The sequence below is a fragment of the Ctenopharyngodon idella genome, chromosome 7, assembly GCF_019924925.1.
Source record: "Ctenopharyngodon idella isolate HZGC_01 chromosome 7, HZGC01, whole genome shotgun sequence".
NCBI lineage: Eukaryota > Metazoa > Chordata > Actinopteri > Cypriniformes > Xenocyprididae > Ctenopharyngodon > Ctenopharyngodon idella.
This window is the reverse complement of record NC_067226.1, coordinates 33,737,346-33,755,927: the sequence shown is the minus strand read 5'-3', so window position 1 is coordinate 33,755,927 and position 18,582 is coordinate 33,737,346. Positions and strand designations below refer to the sequence as shown.

Here is an 18,582-nt window from a genome sequence, read left to right as displayed (position 1 = left end):
ACGGAAGAGATGGCAAATCTTGCAAATCCTTATTAATATTAAACACATAGAAAAAGGTGCAAGTAGATGAAATTATGCTGAAAATGAATGAATGTGATAATCAGGATTCATAGTGATCTAAATTTGTTATATTTGGTTTACCTCCACCTTTCATATCATGATCTCAGTAAGAAGTTCTCCCACTATCCCGCAATTTTCGACACTTCATTTTCGAAGCTTAACTAATACCCGTGGCGTCTGTCTGTCCACCCCCAAGTCCCAGCAGCTTAATTACCCAGCCCACCACTTACACCTGTACATCTTCAAGCAGCGCCTCAATCACACCGTTCAACAGAACATCCCCGTTCAGAAGATGCCATCTGTTTGTTCATCAGCAAACTCATAATTTAGTTAACAAGTGTGCAAGATCTTATTATGGGCAGAGAATGAACTCATTTAGATGTAGAATTAAAGTCCTGCCGTATGATTACAGCACACAGATGGGGAAAAGTGGGCGAAATTTATCCTGGAATTCTGGGAACAAGTTTGAGCCCATGAATTTAAAATGAGAGTTTTGTGTTTTCTAGTTTTGCGGTCATTGATATCCTTTGTACTCCTGAAAGTTGAGTTTTACTGGAAATACACAACCGTTCAAAAGTTTGGGGTTGGTAAGAACATTTTTAATGTTTATGAAAGAAGTCTATTATGCTTATTAAGGCAGCACTTATTTGATCAAAAATACTGTAAAATATACAGAAATAATAATACAATTCAAAACAACTGTTTTCTGTTTTAATATATAGTAAAGTGTAATTTATTCCTGTGATCAAAGCTGAATTTTCAGCATCATTACTCCAGTCTTCAGTGTCACATGATCCTTCAGAAATCATTCTGATATTATGATTTGCTGCTCAAAAAACAATGTTGAAAACAGTTCATATTTTTGTGGAAACCGTGATACTTTTTTTTTTTTCAGGATTCTTTGATGAATAGAAAGTTCAAAAGTACAGGATTTATTTGAAATATAATTTTTAATTATAAATGTCTTTACTGTCACTTTTGGTCATTTTAATGCTTCCTTGCTGAATAAAAGTATTAGTTTCTTTCAAAATAATGTCTGACCCCAGACTTTTGAATATTGATGACTCATCTTGCATTCAACTAAAGGCTATTCACAAGTCCTTCTGCCCCAACTTCCTGTTTCAATAGGAAATATGCCAACACAGGAAAGTCGTGGTCATCAAATCATTTTATGCGGTCTTTAACGATCATTTGTAAACTTGAATTCTTTCATTTTGTCAATTTAAAGAATAATTGTGTATGAATATTTTTTTTTTTTTTTTTTCCTTTTTGTGTATTTCCTATTGAAACAGGAAGGTTATATTCTTAAAAAAAAAGATTTTTCAAAGTTATAAACAAAACATTATTGGAATCCATTTTACAAGAAAATACTAATTCAATCGTTCTACTTCAAAAATTCGAATTAAATTCAGTTTTACTTGCCGTTTCTTCTTTCAATTATTTGTGAAATAGCAGCTTCTGAGTGAAAATGGTTTCAAAGTAAATCCTGCACTAATTTTTTTTTCAGTGTATGTGACATGAAAAAATGTGTCCCTTTTTTAAAAGAAAATAACTAGTAGCCTTTAATTTACATCACAGCCATGATGATCTGCTACTTTCTCATTCTAGAAAACATTGGACAAAAATATGTCAATAAGATTAGTATATCAAGTCATTAATAGTTTTATCCAAAAATAATGTTTAATATTTTGGTTTTTAAATGTTTTAGCAACTTGTTTTGGCAACTTTTAGGAGTACTAAAGCATATAGATTAGCCTCAAAGCTAAAAGGAATGAACAAAAAGCCATAAAACATGTGACAGTACAGTGCAAACCTAAGCATGGGAGTGATTTTGCAAGTCGTTTGTAACTTAATGTACAATACACACTACAGCAGGGCTTGACCTGAATGGTTTTTCAAAGTTACTAGCCACTCAGCATTTTCACTGGCCACAATTTTGATATCGACACCATGGAGAAAAACTGCCATATAGATATTTTTAATATTATCTCAGAATTTTGCAGCAGGTTTATTAGGCTGCTGTCACTTTAAGACCTGACGCACCGATCCATTATACTGTTACACATGCATTTTCTTTCTCAGCTGTTTACTTTCACTCAAAACAACTGACTGTGTTTATGTGAATACTTGCCAAGACTGGCATTTTGACATTATTTTGTGTGTATTTGACAGTTTAAGCACAATAAGCAGCGAAAAAGAACTCAGTTTAGTATTGAGAGGCGGCTTTATGTGTGCGTGAGCACAAAATCTGTGAGAATGAGTAAAATTATGAGCAATACATGCAATCGCACGCCGAAATTCAAGCCCTGTAACACCAACAATATTTATCCGGAGCAAATGAAACGAGTAAGTGAGGGGAGGAGGTTTTGTGTGTCGATTAGCTGTCGGAGAGATGAGAGAGAGAGAAAGAGCAGCTGGTATCATGTGTCTATTCTGAGGAAAATGAGTATTGGAAGCGTTTCAGATATTTCAATAACAATATGTATTGAAAATATTTTTGATAACACTACATTGCACTTAGTTTATTATTTCAGATGCCTTTTTAAAAGACTACAATTGAAAAATGTATACATATATATAAAATTCAACCCACCAAAGTGGCTAAGAGGAGTGATTGTGCTATACGCCACTGCTGAAATACACCCGCATTTGACCGGATGGCGGGTGTAAATGTCAAGCCCTGCACTATGACACCAGTTCACTTCCCACATGTTAATATACACAGTAAATTTCCCACCACACTCTTGGAGTGGATTCTGAGAGCTCTTTTGCATTGGAGGGCTCTTTATAATTTGTTGTAGCTCCTAATCATTTTCAAGTATTCCCCGAACAGCCTGAACACTTGAGATTTCTGCCCTGATCGTTGCGGAGAGCGAAAGAGGAACGTCTTTTCAATTGCATGGCATAGGTGTCTTTTTATTGTCTTTGGCTTGATTTGAATGCAATGCAACCAAAGTAGGCTGAATTCCCTGTAGGTTTGGCAGTGCAGACTGCAAAACAGGGTGGGCGAACTGCAATTATCTCTGCATAAATAGGCTTTGACAGGCAGAATTGCAAAGCAGGAAGATTAAAGATGTAAATGAGACTAATATCTACACAGAGCTTGTCTGTTGGGCAATGCTGGAGGGATGGCAGAGTTCTCCTGCGCTTTAATCTGTGTATCTGTTTGTGTGGTTTTTAGAGGCCGAATGGACAGAATGGTTTGACCGTGATGACGAGAGGGGGTCAGGTGACTGGGAGAAACTCTCCGACCTCCACAAAGCTTTTCCGGAGCGTCTGTGCAGTAACCCCCTTGATATTGAGGTAAACATATGTTCGGATGAATGGAAGACTAACTTACTGCTTACTACATACTTACTGCTAAATGCTTCTGTTTTTGCAAAATAGTCTGTGAAAATAAATTTTCACATATTATATTATGGCTCATAACCAATATGGTGGTCAATATTAATAAAAACTCTTTTGCATGTCTGTAAACCAAAGAATACCATTTCTTGGCTATAGTTTTGCTTAAAGTTTTACACTAATTTTAACTCATTTTTAACACTCAAAAGTTTGTGGTAAGATTCTTTAATGTTTTTGAAGTCTCGTATGTATGGAAGCTTGTTTCCGCCACTGAATAAAAAAGAAAAAAGATATAATTGTGATTTTTTTTTCAGAATTGCAAGATATAAATTCACAATTGTGAGTTATAAAGTCAGAATTGTGCGTTATCAACTCACAATTGCAAGATATAAACTCCAAATTTTGATTTTTCTCACAATTTTGACTTTTTTTCTCAGATATAAGATATAAAGTCAGAATTGCGAGATATAAATTCAGAATTACGAGATGTAAACTCGTAATTGTGAGGACAAAAGTCAGAATTTTGAGATAAAAGGTCGCAATTACCATTTCTTATTTTTTATTTAGTGGCGGAAACAAGCTTCAATACTTATGCCTGCCAAGGCTGCATTTCTTTGAACAAAAATACAGTAATACTAATAATTATTATTACAATTTAAAGGGGACCTATAATGTCCCTTTTTACAAGATGTAATATAAGTCTCTGGTGTCCCCAGAATGTGTCTGTGAAGTTTCAGCTCAAAATACCCTACAGATCATTTATTATAGCTTGTCAAATTTGCCCCTATTTGGGTTTGAGCAAAAACACACCATTTTTGTGTGTGTCCCTTTAAATGCAAATGAGCTGCTGCTCCCGGCCCCCTTTCCAGAAGAGGGCGGAGCTTTAACAGAATCTGACACAGCCAAAATGACGATTGTCAGTGCCAGAGTTCAGCCTTACATTGTTACATTGTTTGTGCATTTGTTTCGATCAACTTAATGCATCCTTGCAGAATAAATGTATTAATTAAGTAAAAAACATATTACTCCAAACTCTAAAAGTTTGAATGGTACTGTATGTGAGCGATGACTGTTTCACTGTATTTAAAAATGTTCTCCTTTGTCTTCAGGCTGAAACTCTTGACGGCGTCCCTGCCAACATGACAGGAGAAGTCTTCTCCAAGTTTGACAGAAACTATGGCTTTGTATGCCTCAACAAAGAGCAGGTGGATGGGATTTGCCACAACTACCGTGTACGCTTCCTCTGCGGCAAGCTCGGTATGTTTAAAACAGTCTGCTCTGCTTCCTGAGAAACTCTTTTCAGTCAGTCAGTCAGTTACTCACCCTCATGTCACTCCAAACCCATATGACTTTGTTTCATGGAACACAATTGGAGATTTTAGGTACAATGTACCTCACACTGCTCATTTGCATACAGTGAAAGCGAATGGTAGCAGTGTACATATCTCTCTCTATACATACGTGGTCAGATGGCATAGCTGCTTTTCATTGTCTTAAACATGTGGATATGACGTTACATTTGGCCAAACAATTATATATATCCCATACTGTAAGTGAAATCAGGCATTAAGCATGAAGCAGTGACACAGAATAAGAGTTTACTGATTTAAATGTGAAAAAATAAAATCATCCATTAACCTAATCAGACAAATAATTATTTTAAAAGTTTCAGTAAGATTTTTTTCATGTTTTTGAAAGAAGTCTTTAATGCTCACCATGGCTGCACTTATTCGATTAATATTTATCTCCCATCTGCTTTATTCTGTTTACCAGCCATGATATGTGACTTCATAAATTATTTGTGAAACTTTGAGCTTTAATTAGAGCCGGATCCTTTAGATAGAGATTACGGCGACAGCGGGGGACGTGTTAATGAATCAAAAATTGTGTGTGGGGTGGATGACAATAGCTCTACGCAGATCAAATCAAGTTAATCAATTCACAAAATAATGTTAATAAATTAATAAAATCAAACATTCCATTCATCCATGATTTTACAGTTGCTATTTTACTACCTTGTGGGTACTTGAGACTCTCATTACTCATTAGTGACATTCACACCACTGCAGCTGCATCTAAGATGAATTTTTAGATTCATCTTAGATGCATTATTTCTCAGTCTTTGATTTTTAATTTTGGGCAATTAGCCTTGCTCACACAGCAGCAGAATATGGTTGTAAGTCCTGTATTTGAGTCCTTAATACGGTTACGTTCACACAGTTTGGTTATTTACAAGAGTGACAACCGAACTCACACCCATACATTTTCAGGACTCGCAACTGCATTCTCGGAAAACCTGCGCTGTGTGAATGGAACCGGACTAAATAACCAAAATATTGATGGAATATCATATGTTTACATTTTCCACGATATATGCGATCTGATGAGGTTTGAGTGATCTCACTATACTGTTATCCATTCAGCCAGAGCAACAGAGGGAGCTATACCTAAAATAATATAAGCTAAGATAGCACGCTAATCGGGTAGATGTATGCTATGCTAGTACATAACTAAAAAACAGTTGAATTAGAAATGCTTGATTTCACAACCTATAGCTTCAGTTATATACTAGTATATGAACCATGTCATTTAAAACTAAAAGACATTAAAGGGTTAGTTCACCCAAAAATGAAAATAATGTCATTAATTACTCACCCTCATGCCGTTCCACACCCGTAAGACCTTTGTTCATCTTCGGAACGCATATTAAGATATTTTTGTTGAAATCCGATGGCTCAGTGAGGCCTCCATAGCCAGCAATGACATTTCCTCTCTCAAGATCCATTAATGTACTAAAAACATATTATTTATTAAGTGTAAGAAATTACGTTCAATTGGTTTATTATGCACTAATTTGTTTTCTTACACATTATATAGTAAGCTATGTACAATATGTCATTCATATATACTTAGGATAATCATTAACTGACAGTTTGGGGAGATCTGATTTCGAGGGAGGACCTGATTTGTCATGACAGCAGGTCCAAACGCTCTACCAGATGCCCCAAGAAAACAACAAACGGTGCTAATATACAACCACAATGTGACGTAATACTGTCTAAAAATTATAATCTTAACTTTTATCTCCATACCGAAATCCCAGATGACCACACAGTGATTCATGTTTTATAAATCATTAAAATATTCGTGTCTGGGACGCCATGAGCTCTGAGACTGTAGTGTACACTGCAAGTTTTTAAATGCTTAGCTTAAATGTGTAATATGAATAAATAGTGCTCATAAACAGTTGTTGAGATAGTATTCTCAAGTGAAACGACTTCATGGGTTTGACACCCCCCGTACACATTCATACAGACCGTAGGCTGTTCGAGATGCTACTGTAAGTTGATGTGTGAATGGGACATTCAGGACTCACACCTAAGTAAATGCTGTTGTCAATCCCAAAATCTGACAATGTGAACGTAGCCTGGGATAAAATAAAAAGCTCTGTCCTTAAGAACGAATTTACCAATCAATTCTTGAAGGATAAAATGAAGTCCCGTCCTACATCGAATGTCCTGATTTTGTTTGTAAACACGTCAGTCTGCACAAATGAAATGGGTTGTGCACGATGTTTAACACTAAGACGTTCATTTTAGAAGTAATTTCTGTCAAACGTAATGAAAGTTTTGTAAAAAACTAGAGCGAAAGCTCTAACGTCCTTTATAAGTGATTTGTGATGACCTCAAGAGCTCGTAAACCCTCTCTGACAATTTCTTGTCAAATAAAGTGTGCACTTTGCGAACTACTTATAGACAAAAAAAGACAAAAAGCTTCAGAAATATACTTCCTGCACTTTGTAATTTTGTAACATTGATTTTATTCCGCTAAACATAATCTGGAGTGCACAAGTGCACCAAAACTGACATTTTGTTGTCAGTCAAGTTAAACTGCTCTCAAAGATTGCAGGCCCAAATCCCATAAGTGTCATATTTTGTGCTCCTCCTGTCAATGATTTTAACAGAACTCACAGAAGGTCACAGAAATGCCCAAAGTATTGGATTTTTCAGTCACATGTTTCAAGGTTTTATTTTCCCAAAATGGCTCGGTACATATTGTTTATTGGCTGAAATTGGTTTGTGTTAATCTAAACCACCGTCTGTCTGTAAATTCAGCCCAGATTAGTTGTTAATATGCCATTCTATAATTGCTAACATGCAAGTTTCTCCATCTGATTACAAGCCAGAGTACTTCATCTGGTTGTCTTTGCTATGAAAGACATTTTAAAGAATTCTTGTCACATCATGACTGACGACTGATGACCTGATTGATCACATTTTCTCATGCATAAAGAGGCATGCATGATAAAAATATTATTGATTATGCATTGCTTCAGTTTTAATGCATTTAGTTCCTCCTTTAAGGGACAAAAATACATAAAAGATGTGCTGGAACTCCAAGATCATGAGTTTAATTCCCAGGAAGCACATATGAAATGTATTGCTTGAATGAACTGTAAGTTGCTCTGGATAAAAGCACCTGTCAAATGCATAAATGTAAAAGTAATGTTAGACATTGTAGAGACAATGGAACATCATGTGACCTTGTTGCTCACAATGACTTCACGTTTGTCTCTATCTGGGTTTGATTAATGGGTATCAATCATTTAATTATAAACGAGATCTTCAGATCTTTGGTCAGGAGAGATGTGTTTGCCTGTTTATGTATAAAAATGCAGTAAGAAATTGTATGCGATTCATGCACACAATTCCATGCATCTTTAATGGATCTCAGATCAGATTAGACTAACTGCATATATAGCGTGACAGTTATTGACCATATGTGCATGCTAAATAAATGTGTGTTGTGTCCTTCAACAGTGCGTCCACAGGCCTCCATCTCCATAGACACCTTGTCTAACTGCAGTATCCTGGAGCTAGCGGACGAACCTCAGGGATGGACATTCGGCGACAGGATCGTGGTGGCCAGCACGGATTATTCCATGCACCAGGCTGAGGAGTTCAGCGTCTTGCCTTGTCCTTCCTGCTCGAGGAACCAGGTTAAAGTGGAAGGTCAGTTATAACTCTGAAATTCCTTGCTGAAGCAATTCAGCCTAATTGTTAGCCAAATTTTAGACCATTGTCGTACGTCTGCTGAATTCTGGATATCCGGATTCCGCCAATATATGGATTCCAACTAGCAGCACCTTTTTATGTTATTACAAAAATGGCTAAACCGCTATCTATGACATATTTAAGAAATAAACACATCTAGACAAAGATGACAGGACTTCATCTTTGATGAAAGGTGAAACATGTGGTTTCTGCGACACTAGTGGCACCTAGTAGGGCTGCACGATTAATCGAAATCAAACCGGACGCGATTTGGCAATTGGCTGCGTTTTTTTTTTTTTTTTTTTTTTAATGCGCAGCTTGTCAGTGAAGTACGGCTTAACGCTGCTCCATCTGAAAGCCAGAGGGCGCTCTCACGCAGAAACTCCAAATATGCCCCGCAGAAGGAAGATAATGCACATAGTTCCAGGAAATCCCTATGGGCATCACACTATTGCTGTAGCTGAATAAACAGAAGATTGAAACACTTTGATTGAGTAAACATGATTAAAAAACACACGACTACGACAATATATGGTTTATCTGAGCTCTTCAAGCCTTCTCTGGTATTTTCCTGATAATAAATTATATTTATAATGCAATGCTAATCAACATAGCCTTTATCACTGTATAGAAAACTAGGAAATTATATGCTGTGTGCCTTATTCTGTGTAAGAAGCCAGATCATCTTAAAGAAGGATGTTTTTTTAAACACTCGACTGAGTTTGGAGTAAAAACATGTTATTAAATGTTGGTTTTGTTGGACAAGAGGTTTGAAAATACTTCTCATCTTTGGAAAGATGTTTGATGCGCATGTGTTGCTTTTTCAAATGTACATTATAAGCGACTCAATCTCGCAGTGCTTTCAGATGGAGCAGCATTTACTACTGATCACAGAGCCATGCTTCACTGACAAGCTGTGCATAAAAAATTAATCGCAGCCCTTGCAATTTCATAATCGCACTAAGCCAAACGGTTTAAGTGTGAGTTCAGGTTAATTTTGATTAATCGTGCAGCCCCAGCACCTAGCGGATTTAAAAAAAATAAAGCAACCTTGCAAACGACCCTTCCGAGAGGCCTGAGCCTCAACTCAAACATCACAAACGCAGCTTGTAATGGGGCTTGAGAAAGCATGTCTCAACAGGTAGAAGTAGAATATATTAAAAGACAATAGCCAATAAAAGGTCCAACATATATATGAGGAATAATTTTAGCTGTGTTGCTGTGTGTCATGAGTAAACATTCGAACGCAGATGTCTCTGGAGCATTTTTTGACTATTTGAGGCTGTTCACACTGGACACATCAAATGAAACTTTTAAACTGGAACATTTGTCTTTCTGAATGAGTTCATGATGATGTACTGAAGTGTTCATTGTAGTGTGTTGCATTGCAATGCCCCGTTCACTTTGACATGTTCATGACCTGTTTAATCCTTATCTTACATACTTCACCTTTAAGTAATGGATGTGTATAGTGCCACGCAGGGACCAGTTCGTCAATTTGGGGTGGGGTGATGCAAATTATTCCGGCCCACCATCCACTTTCTGCATTCGCCACTGGTCTGCCACGTCCATTTAGTGTTCAAAAGTTTAGACACCCCTGTTCCAAAACGTATATCTGCCATGAGCAAACTTAACTTTGATATTTTTTTTTTTGCGTATTTTAATGCTCAGTTATTAAAGGATTAGTTCATTTTCAAATTAAAATTTCCTGATAATTTACTCACCCCCATGTCATCTTTCTTTTTCATGTCTTTCTTTCTTCAATCGAAAAGAAATTAAGGTTTCCGATGAAAACATTCCAGGATTATTCTCCTTATAGTGGACTTCAATAGACCCCAAACGGTTGAAGGTCAAAATTACAGTTTCAGTGCAGCTTCAAAGGGCTTTACCGATACCACGACGAGAAATAAGGGTCTCGCTTCCACCAGACCGCCTTCCGTATTCTTCCAAAAGCTTACGCTGTATGTCCTACACCTTCCCTATTCAACTTACGGAACGAACGCAGCGCCAGTTCCGGTTTTTCCGTAAGTTGAATAGGAAAGGTGTAGGACATACAGTGTAAGCTTTTTGAAGCACTTGCAAGGCGATCATTTGTGTTTATAAAGCATATACATTTTTATTTTATTTTTTTTTTAGAAAATGACAGATCATTTCTCTAGATAAGACCCTTATTCCTCGTTTTTGGATATGTCACGCCCTTTACCATAACCGGAATTATTTAAATGAGGAATACTGTGACGTGTTTGTTTCCGGAAGAAAAATCAAGACTACAATGGAGTTCAGAAACAGTGACTTTGCAGACCTTTTTCATGCCCAAACAGCAACATTACGCACTAAAGAAAGTTGAAAATGTACAAAAGCCAAAGAGGACCCCATTAATTATTTACTAAATTTAACAAAATGAAAAAGCAAAGCAAATGTAGAAAACTTTGCATTAGCAAGTAATTACTATATATATAGTCAAGTCAAGTCAAGTCACCTTTATTTATATAGCGCTTTTTACAATGTATATATATGTATATATATATATACCTACACAAAATAATTATGCACATTGTTGTTTAGTATTACTCAGCACTTACATAAAAACACAGAAACAGGACGTTTGAATATAAAGTGTAGCGAAATAACAGCTCCTGATTGCTGTCTTTGTCTGTGACACTTCAGAGCTGTCAACAGGATTTCATCATGGCAATTTACCATGGCTGGGTGATTGGGAGCGTTAGATGAAATTTTGCATCAGAGAAAAAGTTTAACTGCAGCAGTTAGAAAAAATGGTTCTTCATAGGCACAAAGAGGTCCGATTTCAAACAAACTCCTTGTAAAATCCCTTCATCCTTTTCCTCTGGGGGTTTGGAATGTCTTACATCAGATTCAGGAAAGCACAACACACTCAAAAGTGAAGATGGCTTTAGATCTGTTCTGGAAAACCTTGAGGCTGAAGTGTGTGTGTGTGAGAGAACTTTTCACTCTGATGTTTATAGTTTACCTGTGTTTATCTACTTTTGGTTTAATTATATTCAGTTATATTTTACTCAACAATGATGTGGTGGTTGACATTCAGAGACTTCGGAAAGTACTCCCTCCATTGAATTTTTTCCTGTTACACCTCCTGATTTTAATGCTAAAATAATTTTCTCCAAATTAGATGTAGCGCATCACTGGACTGCAATTTCAGCAAGTCATACCACAAATTCAATTGGATTGAAGCTTGTGAAGTCTAGCTGGGCCTTTCCAGAATACTAACCTTTTCTCAAGCTATTTAATAATAGGTTGTGTTTCAAAACCTCTCGAGCTGCCTACATGGGCAGCATTTTAATGCATTATAGGCATGCTTCCAATGTGGACAGTGTCTTTAGGCTCAGGTACCTTTTAAGGCAGAACTATATGCATCATTTGTGGAGACAACAGTGCATTGTGATACGATTAGTCATCTGCAAAGTTACAATGCTCAAAGTTCAATGCAAAGGGAGATATTTTCGAAATTCGAAAGAATTTGCTGTTTAAGGACTCCGTTCAGAAACGTCTAGTTTCATTCTAAAAGTTGTAACTTCTTCCTGAGTCTCTCCATCAGTGTCGACTCCGGTTTGAACAATGTAAGGCTGAACACCGTTACTGACAATCCTCATTTTGGCTGTGTGAGATTCTCCAGCTTTGTTGTTGTTGAGCGACCGAAGCACGAGCTGTTAAAGCTCCACCCTCTTCTGGAAAGGGGGCCGGGAGCAGCAGCTCATTTGCATTTAAAGGGACACACACAAAAACGGCGTGTTTTTGCTCACACCCAAATAGGGGCAAATTTGACAAGCTATAATAAATGATCTGTGGGGTATTTTGAGCTGAAACTTCACACACACATTCTGGGGACACCAGAGACTTATATTACATCTTGTGAAAGGGGCATTATAGGTCCCCTTTAAATGTCTTTACTGTTGATCAATTTAACGCATCCTTGTTGAAAAACAATTTTACTTTCTTTCAAAAATACATAAAAGTACTGTTTATGGTTCTTAGAGTATCACAGCAATTGCTTGTAAAAGTAGGCAGTAGACACTGAGGAGACAATATGTGTTTTGCTGTGCTTTGGGTCATTGTGCTTTTGGAGGATGATTTTGGCCTGAACGCATTTCTCTGTATGCTGACCATCATGCTCATTGGTTCAGAATGGTATTGCATGGGCGGTTTGGTTTGCACTAAATATAGTACTTCACTTTTCAGACCAGAATGCTCAGCGTTAGTGCCATCAGGCTGCAAAAGATTGCTGGTTTTGTCAGATGTCTTGTTGAAAACTTCAAGTTTGGCTTAATGTTAGCCTCTCCCAGAAGTCACTTCTTTAGCCGCTCTCAAACAGAATCTGTTTCGAAGTGTTGGAACGATAGGTGATGTCAGGTGGTTTCTCTCATTTTATCAAATAAGCTCTGCAGTCCTGTCAGGGTTGTAGCTGCTGTCTTGTTCATTACTTTAACAATTGCTCCTCTTGTTCAGTTGCTCGAGGATGGTCTGATCGAAGATGTTTCTGGGCTTTGCGCCATTTTGTCCATTTTGCTACAATGAGCATCACAGTGCTCAAAGGAAGGGCCAAAATGATACCAATCTCTATCACATTCTCTAGGTTTTTTTCTCCTAATAACTTCATCTCGAAGTTCCACGGGCAGCTCGTTTTTCTTTGTGACATCAAGACCGATCGGCTTTTTAAACTTAGACCTTTAGACCTTAGAATGCCACACAAAGTGATTTTTATTGTGCCGTTGACAACAGTTAAATATGGATTGGATTATAAAGGAAGACAATTGTACCTAATGCATAATTCAGCGAATATTTGATTTTAAAGATGGTAATTTTCATAGGCTAAACAAATGTGTTGGGTTACTGTGTTTGAGTTGAGACCAGTTGAGATGCATTGCTTTACATATTTAGTTTAGTAATCTCTCAAGATAACCTAACCTACTTCAGGGTAGTTTTCTGATTTTTATTTGCAATTTAACTCTGATGATATTTCATTTTAATATTACAGAGAATTCATCATGAATTTTCCAGAAATCGCCTTTGCAGCTCAGTGGAATGAGCAGAAATTAATGAGGTGCTTTCTGACAACACTGTTTTCAAAAACTATCAGTGCTAAGGAAGATTAAGTAGTTCTCAGCACAATATTGACATAGATTTTCAGTTGGTTTATTGTGGCAAAGACAGAGATATGGGCTAGCAAACCTTCCCTCAGTCACTCATTGAAGCAGAACCTCAATGGCTGCAGGATTCACTCTTTTTTGAGAGAAAAGACTCTTTCCAAAGCAGAGTCTTGGTTTCTTTTTCATCAAACCTCCAATCAATTTTCCCCTGCCACAGTCATCTTTGACTCACTTACCGCAGGTACTGAGTCACTATTTTCTGGTTTGAAACAATGGCTGAAAATCCTGCACTCTCTGGTCCACTGTAAAAAAAAGTGACTTTTGTTGTAACTTCTATTCAGGATGTCATTAGTAATATATTTGAATTAAATAAAACCATGTAATTTCGATAAGTCTGTAAGAAGCACATTTTTTAGGTTATATGAATGGTTTTATCATAGTAAAAGTATGTTTTTTGGCGCATTGAGTACCATTTGTATAACCACAACAAAACCATAGCAAAACCATGGTTAGTTTGTGTTTTTTTGGTTTTATTCATAGTAAAACCATGGCTAATTTTCTTAAGGGTGTGCAAGCTTCGGGGTGTTGATGGACTCGATCTACTCGGTCTATGTTTTGATTGTCATTCTGAATCCAGTACGCGCGTAGTCTTTGACAAAACACAATTATCTCAGCTTTTTGTTTAAAATGGTGGGGAAATAGTTGATGTTAAACTGCTTATAAATGTCCTTTTTCATTTTTTTCCAACTTATGATTCAATTTCTATTAAAAAAAAAAAAAAAAAGGCATTATAGTCATTAATTATTGATTAGTTGTATCTAAAGCTCTCTTGATTAGATATTATGGTGCACTGAAACACTGTCTTCAAGAAGATGGTTTCAGACGCAGCTGATATTGTGAGATACTAGGCTTATCATAAATATTACATCCATTTTAGGGGTGTAACGGTACACAAAAATGAGGGTTCGGTACGAACCTCGGTATTGAAGTCACGGTTCGGTACGGGTTCGGTACAGTAGGGGAAGAAAACTAAACATAACATTTTTTCTTCTTTTTTATTAAACAGTGGTTTATTGAACAAATTGTGTCTCTCTCTTTAAAAAAATTCAATTAAAATTAACATTTTCTACAGCTAATGCTGTAAACTATATACACATAGATACATCTAACTACAGAACTTCTAAATCTAATTATAAAATTATTTTTCAATTATTTTTCTACTCCAATTCATTTTTGAAATATAATCATTTACACATAACTTGTTTCTAATGTAACTAATTTCACAATTTGTTTTCATGACAAATTTATTTAAACATATATTAAATAACTAAGACATTACTAACAGGTAAAGTAAATATAATGAATATATGAGCTAATATAGTGCATATAGTATTTAGTGAAATCTCTAGTGAACCAACATGCTGTGGACACTGAATGACTTGCCTGAGGTAAATGCAATGCTAGGTGAGATATTATTCTCAAGCTGTTTTATTGATGTCTTTCCACGGTTGAAACACTGGTTAAGATAATACATGTAAACATATCTATGCATAGATCATCTGTTCTTCTTCTTCTGCTCTTTTTCCTGTTGTGGCGGTAGCAAACAGCGTTGCATTACTGCACGCGCCCCCTTCTGGATTGAAATGTAAATCGCCTGTGACTGACTGTATTTGTCGTCTGACTGTATTCACTGAATCGTGATGTTCGTACCGTGACAGTTCTGGTCGAATACATGTACCATTATACCCCAAATTTATATGCATGCATGGTCTAATCCATATGTACCATGGTAAATCCACTGTTTTGATAACCGTGGTACACTTTGCTCAATGTGAGGTCCCTAGAGATTTGAGTCCACCCATCAACAGTGGACAACCTTAGACTTCACTTTGATATTTGCAATTGGCAAATCCCTGGATAAAGAGTGACTTATTTAAATCTGAAAGAGTGCATTCCATGCACATAAAGATATTTGCTGATGCAGCTGTTGGGCTGAATTAAGGCAGGTATGAATTTCATAAGGGATTTAGATAAAGCAAATTTATGTGAAGTGGCTTTTCCAAACCCTAGTGAACTTCCTTGCTGGCTACATAGACAGCTGCCTTCTAAGTGAATGAATGCCTTCATAGTGACTTAACTTAAGAGTGACCTATTTTTATGTTTGTGTTTTAAGCCTATACTTTTTTTTAATGAGATGAATATTTTAAACTTGGAAAAAGTGTTGTGTAGTAAGAAACATTAACAAAAGTCAAGATCAATTCAAGATTCAATTCTTATTATCCAATACAATCCTGCATCTGGTTATGGGGTAAGAAAAAAAAAACTTACTTCAAGATGTATTCTCTAAAAACAAGTCTTATGCAATTTTGTTTCTCAATTAAAGTAATGTTTTTTTTAAGATTTTTAATTATTTGTACTGTTTTTGCATTGCATTGCCACATAGGATTTGAATGAATCATATTTCAGGTAAATAATCATGCAAAACAAGCACGTCTACAGTCAACTTCCAAATCTCAGCGATAATTGCTGTCTCTCTGAAGGCGTCGTGGTGTGAGCAGCCTTCCATTACCTGCTCATGCTAAACACACGCAGGCACAGAAAGGACACAATGTACCTTGACATTCTTTAAACAATTTGCCCTTATTATTTGTGCAATGACTCAGATCAGCTGACAGATCCCATCACTCCAGTCCTCATCTCTTCCTCAAACAGCATGCATTTTTTCAGTGTTTTTTACTGATGCGTGCCAGACGTAAAACTAAACCAGACAGAATCAAGATTCACGTATTTGTTTTGCACTGAAAACCATTACAGATGTTTGTGAAGTTTCTACATTGTGTGTAATCATTTAAAGCTGCTGTTAGCCATTTTGATAACTTCCGCTGGACTGATTTACTCATTTAAAATCAGATAGTCAGTTTTTGGATGTATTTTAACATCTAAAAATGGTCTTTAAGCAAATGAAATGCATCAGTGAATCAATGTTTCCACATTGCATGATACGAAAACCATTACAGAAGCCTGCCATCTTAAGTCTCAAGGCATGTTTGTGCTGTTTTAACTGAAAGCATATCTTAAAATATGTCAGTGCCATTGTTTTGTCTCAAGATGCACACCAGTAATGTTTTTTGAAGGCATGTTTATAAAAGCTACTTAAATGTCCTAATTTAACTAAGGCCTAATCCTGGCTTAATACAAGCCCTGTCTTTGAAACCAGGCCTTGGTGGTAACCATTTTTTTATCACAAATCACTGGTCAGGAAATTAGCAGGAAGAAGCAGGTATGCGCATGTACAGCTGATTAAACAGAGAGGTCAGTATTGTCTGTATAAAAGGTTTTTATTGCGTTTGAATTAGTTTTGAGGACGGCACTCTTGGCATTGCTCGCGGATCTGACTGCGCGTGCTCTCAGGTGAGAACGCGTCTTTAGAGAGTTTCATGTTTGCTGAGAGTGACAAGAAAAGGGTGTGTGGAATGCCCTTATGTGGACATGGTGTGTGGAATGCCATTATAAGGACATGGTGTGCGGAATGCCCTTATAAGGACATGGTGTGCGGAATGCCCTTATGCGGGCATGGTGTGGGTGTGTTTTATGTAAATTACTTACCTCGGGCATGCTGTTGCTCATTTAGAATACTCCGAATTCATCAACATTAGAAGGAGGTTGAGAATAAATTCATGTGCGTACACAAGTATTGTGAATTAGGTGGAAAGTTTTCGTGAGAAGTTCAAACTTGCGTATATGGATAGTACATGCAATTATTAGTGATTGAGAACCATTGTCTTGTTGAAAATTAACATCTGATCAATCCTCTTTAGATAACTACTTTTTTTATTTTTTGGAAGCAAGCCATTCTGCAATATTCTCCTGAACTCCAAAGCATTAAATGGCTTTTCACAGTGAAGTAGCTCACCAGTACCATCAGGTAAAATGACAGCTCTTCCTCCATGCTTCACTGTGCTAGAGATGCATTTATTATTATATTTCTCAGCAGATTTTCGTTGATGCCACTCTGGAACATCACCATGCAACTCGTGTTTCATTGTGATTCACTCCACACACGATTACCCATATTCTGCCAAAAACTTAATTCTGTCTTTGATGTTTTTCTGAGACAGCAGACCCGGGTATAATTCATTTTCCGTGTTCTTAGCCTTTCAAAGTATACTATTTTGTTTGTGAACGCGGTCAACATCATACGGACAGTGCGCGGACCACGGACAGCCGAAGTATACTTTGAGCTTAAGTGCTGCATTTGCTTCAATTTTGCTAATTTTCTAACCAATAATTTGGAAATATAATCAACACGTTCTGAAGTCTAGAAAGGTACTAAAGACATTGTTAAAACAGTCGACGTGACTGCAGTGGTTCAACCTTAATGTTATGAAGCGACGAGAATACTTTTTGTGCGCAAAAACAAAACAAAACAAAACAGCGGAAAAACTTAAAATACTCATTTTTGGTCATACAGATAAAAGTAATACATCATTCGAAACTGTTAAGGTATTTTACTTTACTTTACTTTTATTTAAAGTAGTCTGAGATTATATAATCCATATGAAACGTGCATATTGCACAGATGATGAGTCAGCATCGTCGACTTAATATCTGCAGCCGAAAACAAAGAAAACATTATCAATAAATTATTAAAATGTTAAAGCAGTCTCCTTGCTGTTTTTTAACGATACATTCATAATCATTACTTTTGCCGGTGCGCTGTGGCAAACTTTATGTGTGCGCTTGAGCACTGATTAGGCTAGGCTATGTATTATATATAGGCAATTAAAGGCTTATTATTATGATTTATATGGCTTATTAATATACACATGCGATTAGTCGACTAAGAACACTTAAAATAACGACTGCTAATCGACTAGAAAAATCTTTAGTCGAGAGCAGCCCTAGTAATTCGGCCCTAAGGAGATTGTTGATATCCAAACACCTTTAAAGAAATGCTAGTATTCCAGTTTATTTCTTCATGCTACAGAACATCTTTATTG

At 36.5% G+C, this 18,582-nt stretch overlaps 1 protein-coding gene across 3 annotated transcripts in view; it reads left to right on the top strand.

Moving 5' to 3' along the window:
• The window catches only part of cemip (cell migration inducing hyaluronidase 1), a 146,109-nt gene that overhangs the window by 83,284 nt on the left and 44,243 nt on the right, over window positions 1–18,582 (top strand). For all 3 annotated transcript variants that reach the window (XM_051901731.1, XM_051901732.1, XM_051901733.1), the window contains 3 exons: window positions 3,242–3,363; window positions 4,515–4,662; window positions 8,226–8,417. In XM_051901731.1, coding sequence (XP_051757691.1) covers window positions 3,242–3,363; window positions 4,515–4,662; window positions 8,226–8,417 — 462 coding nt within the window. The remainder of the gene's footprint in view (window positions 1–3,241; window positions 3,364–4,514; window positions 4,663–8,225; window positions 8,418–18,582) is intronic.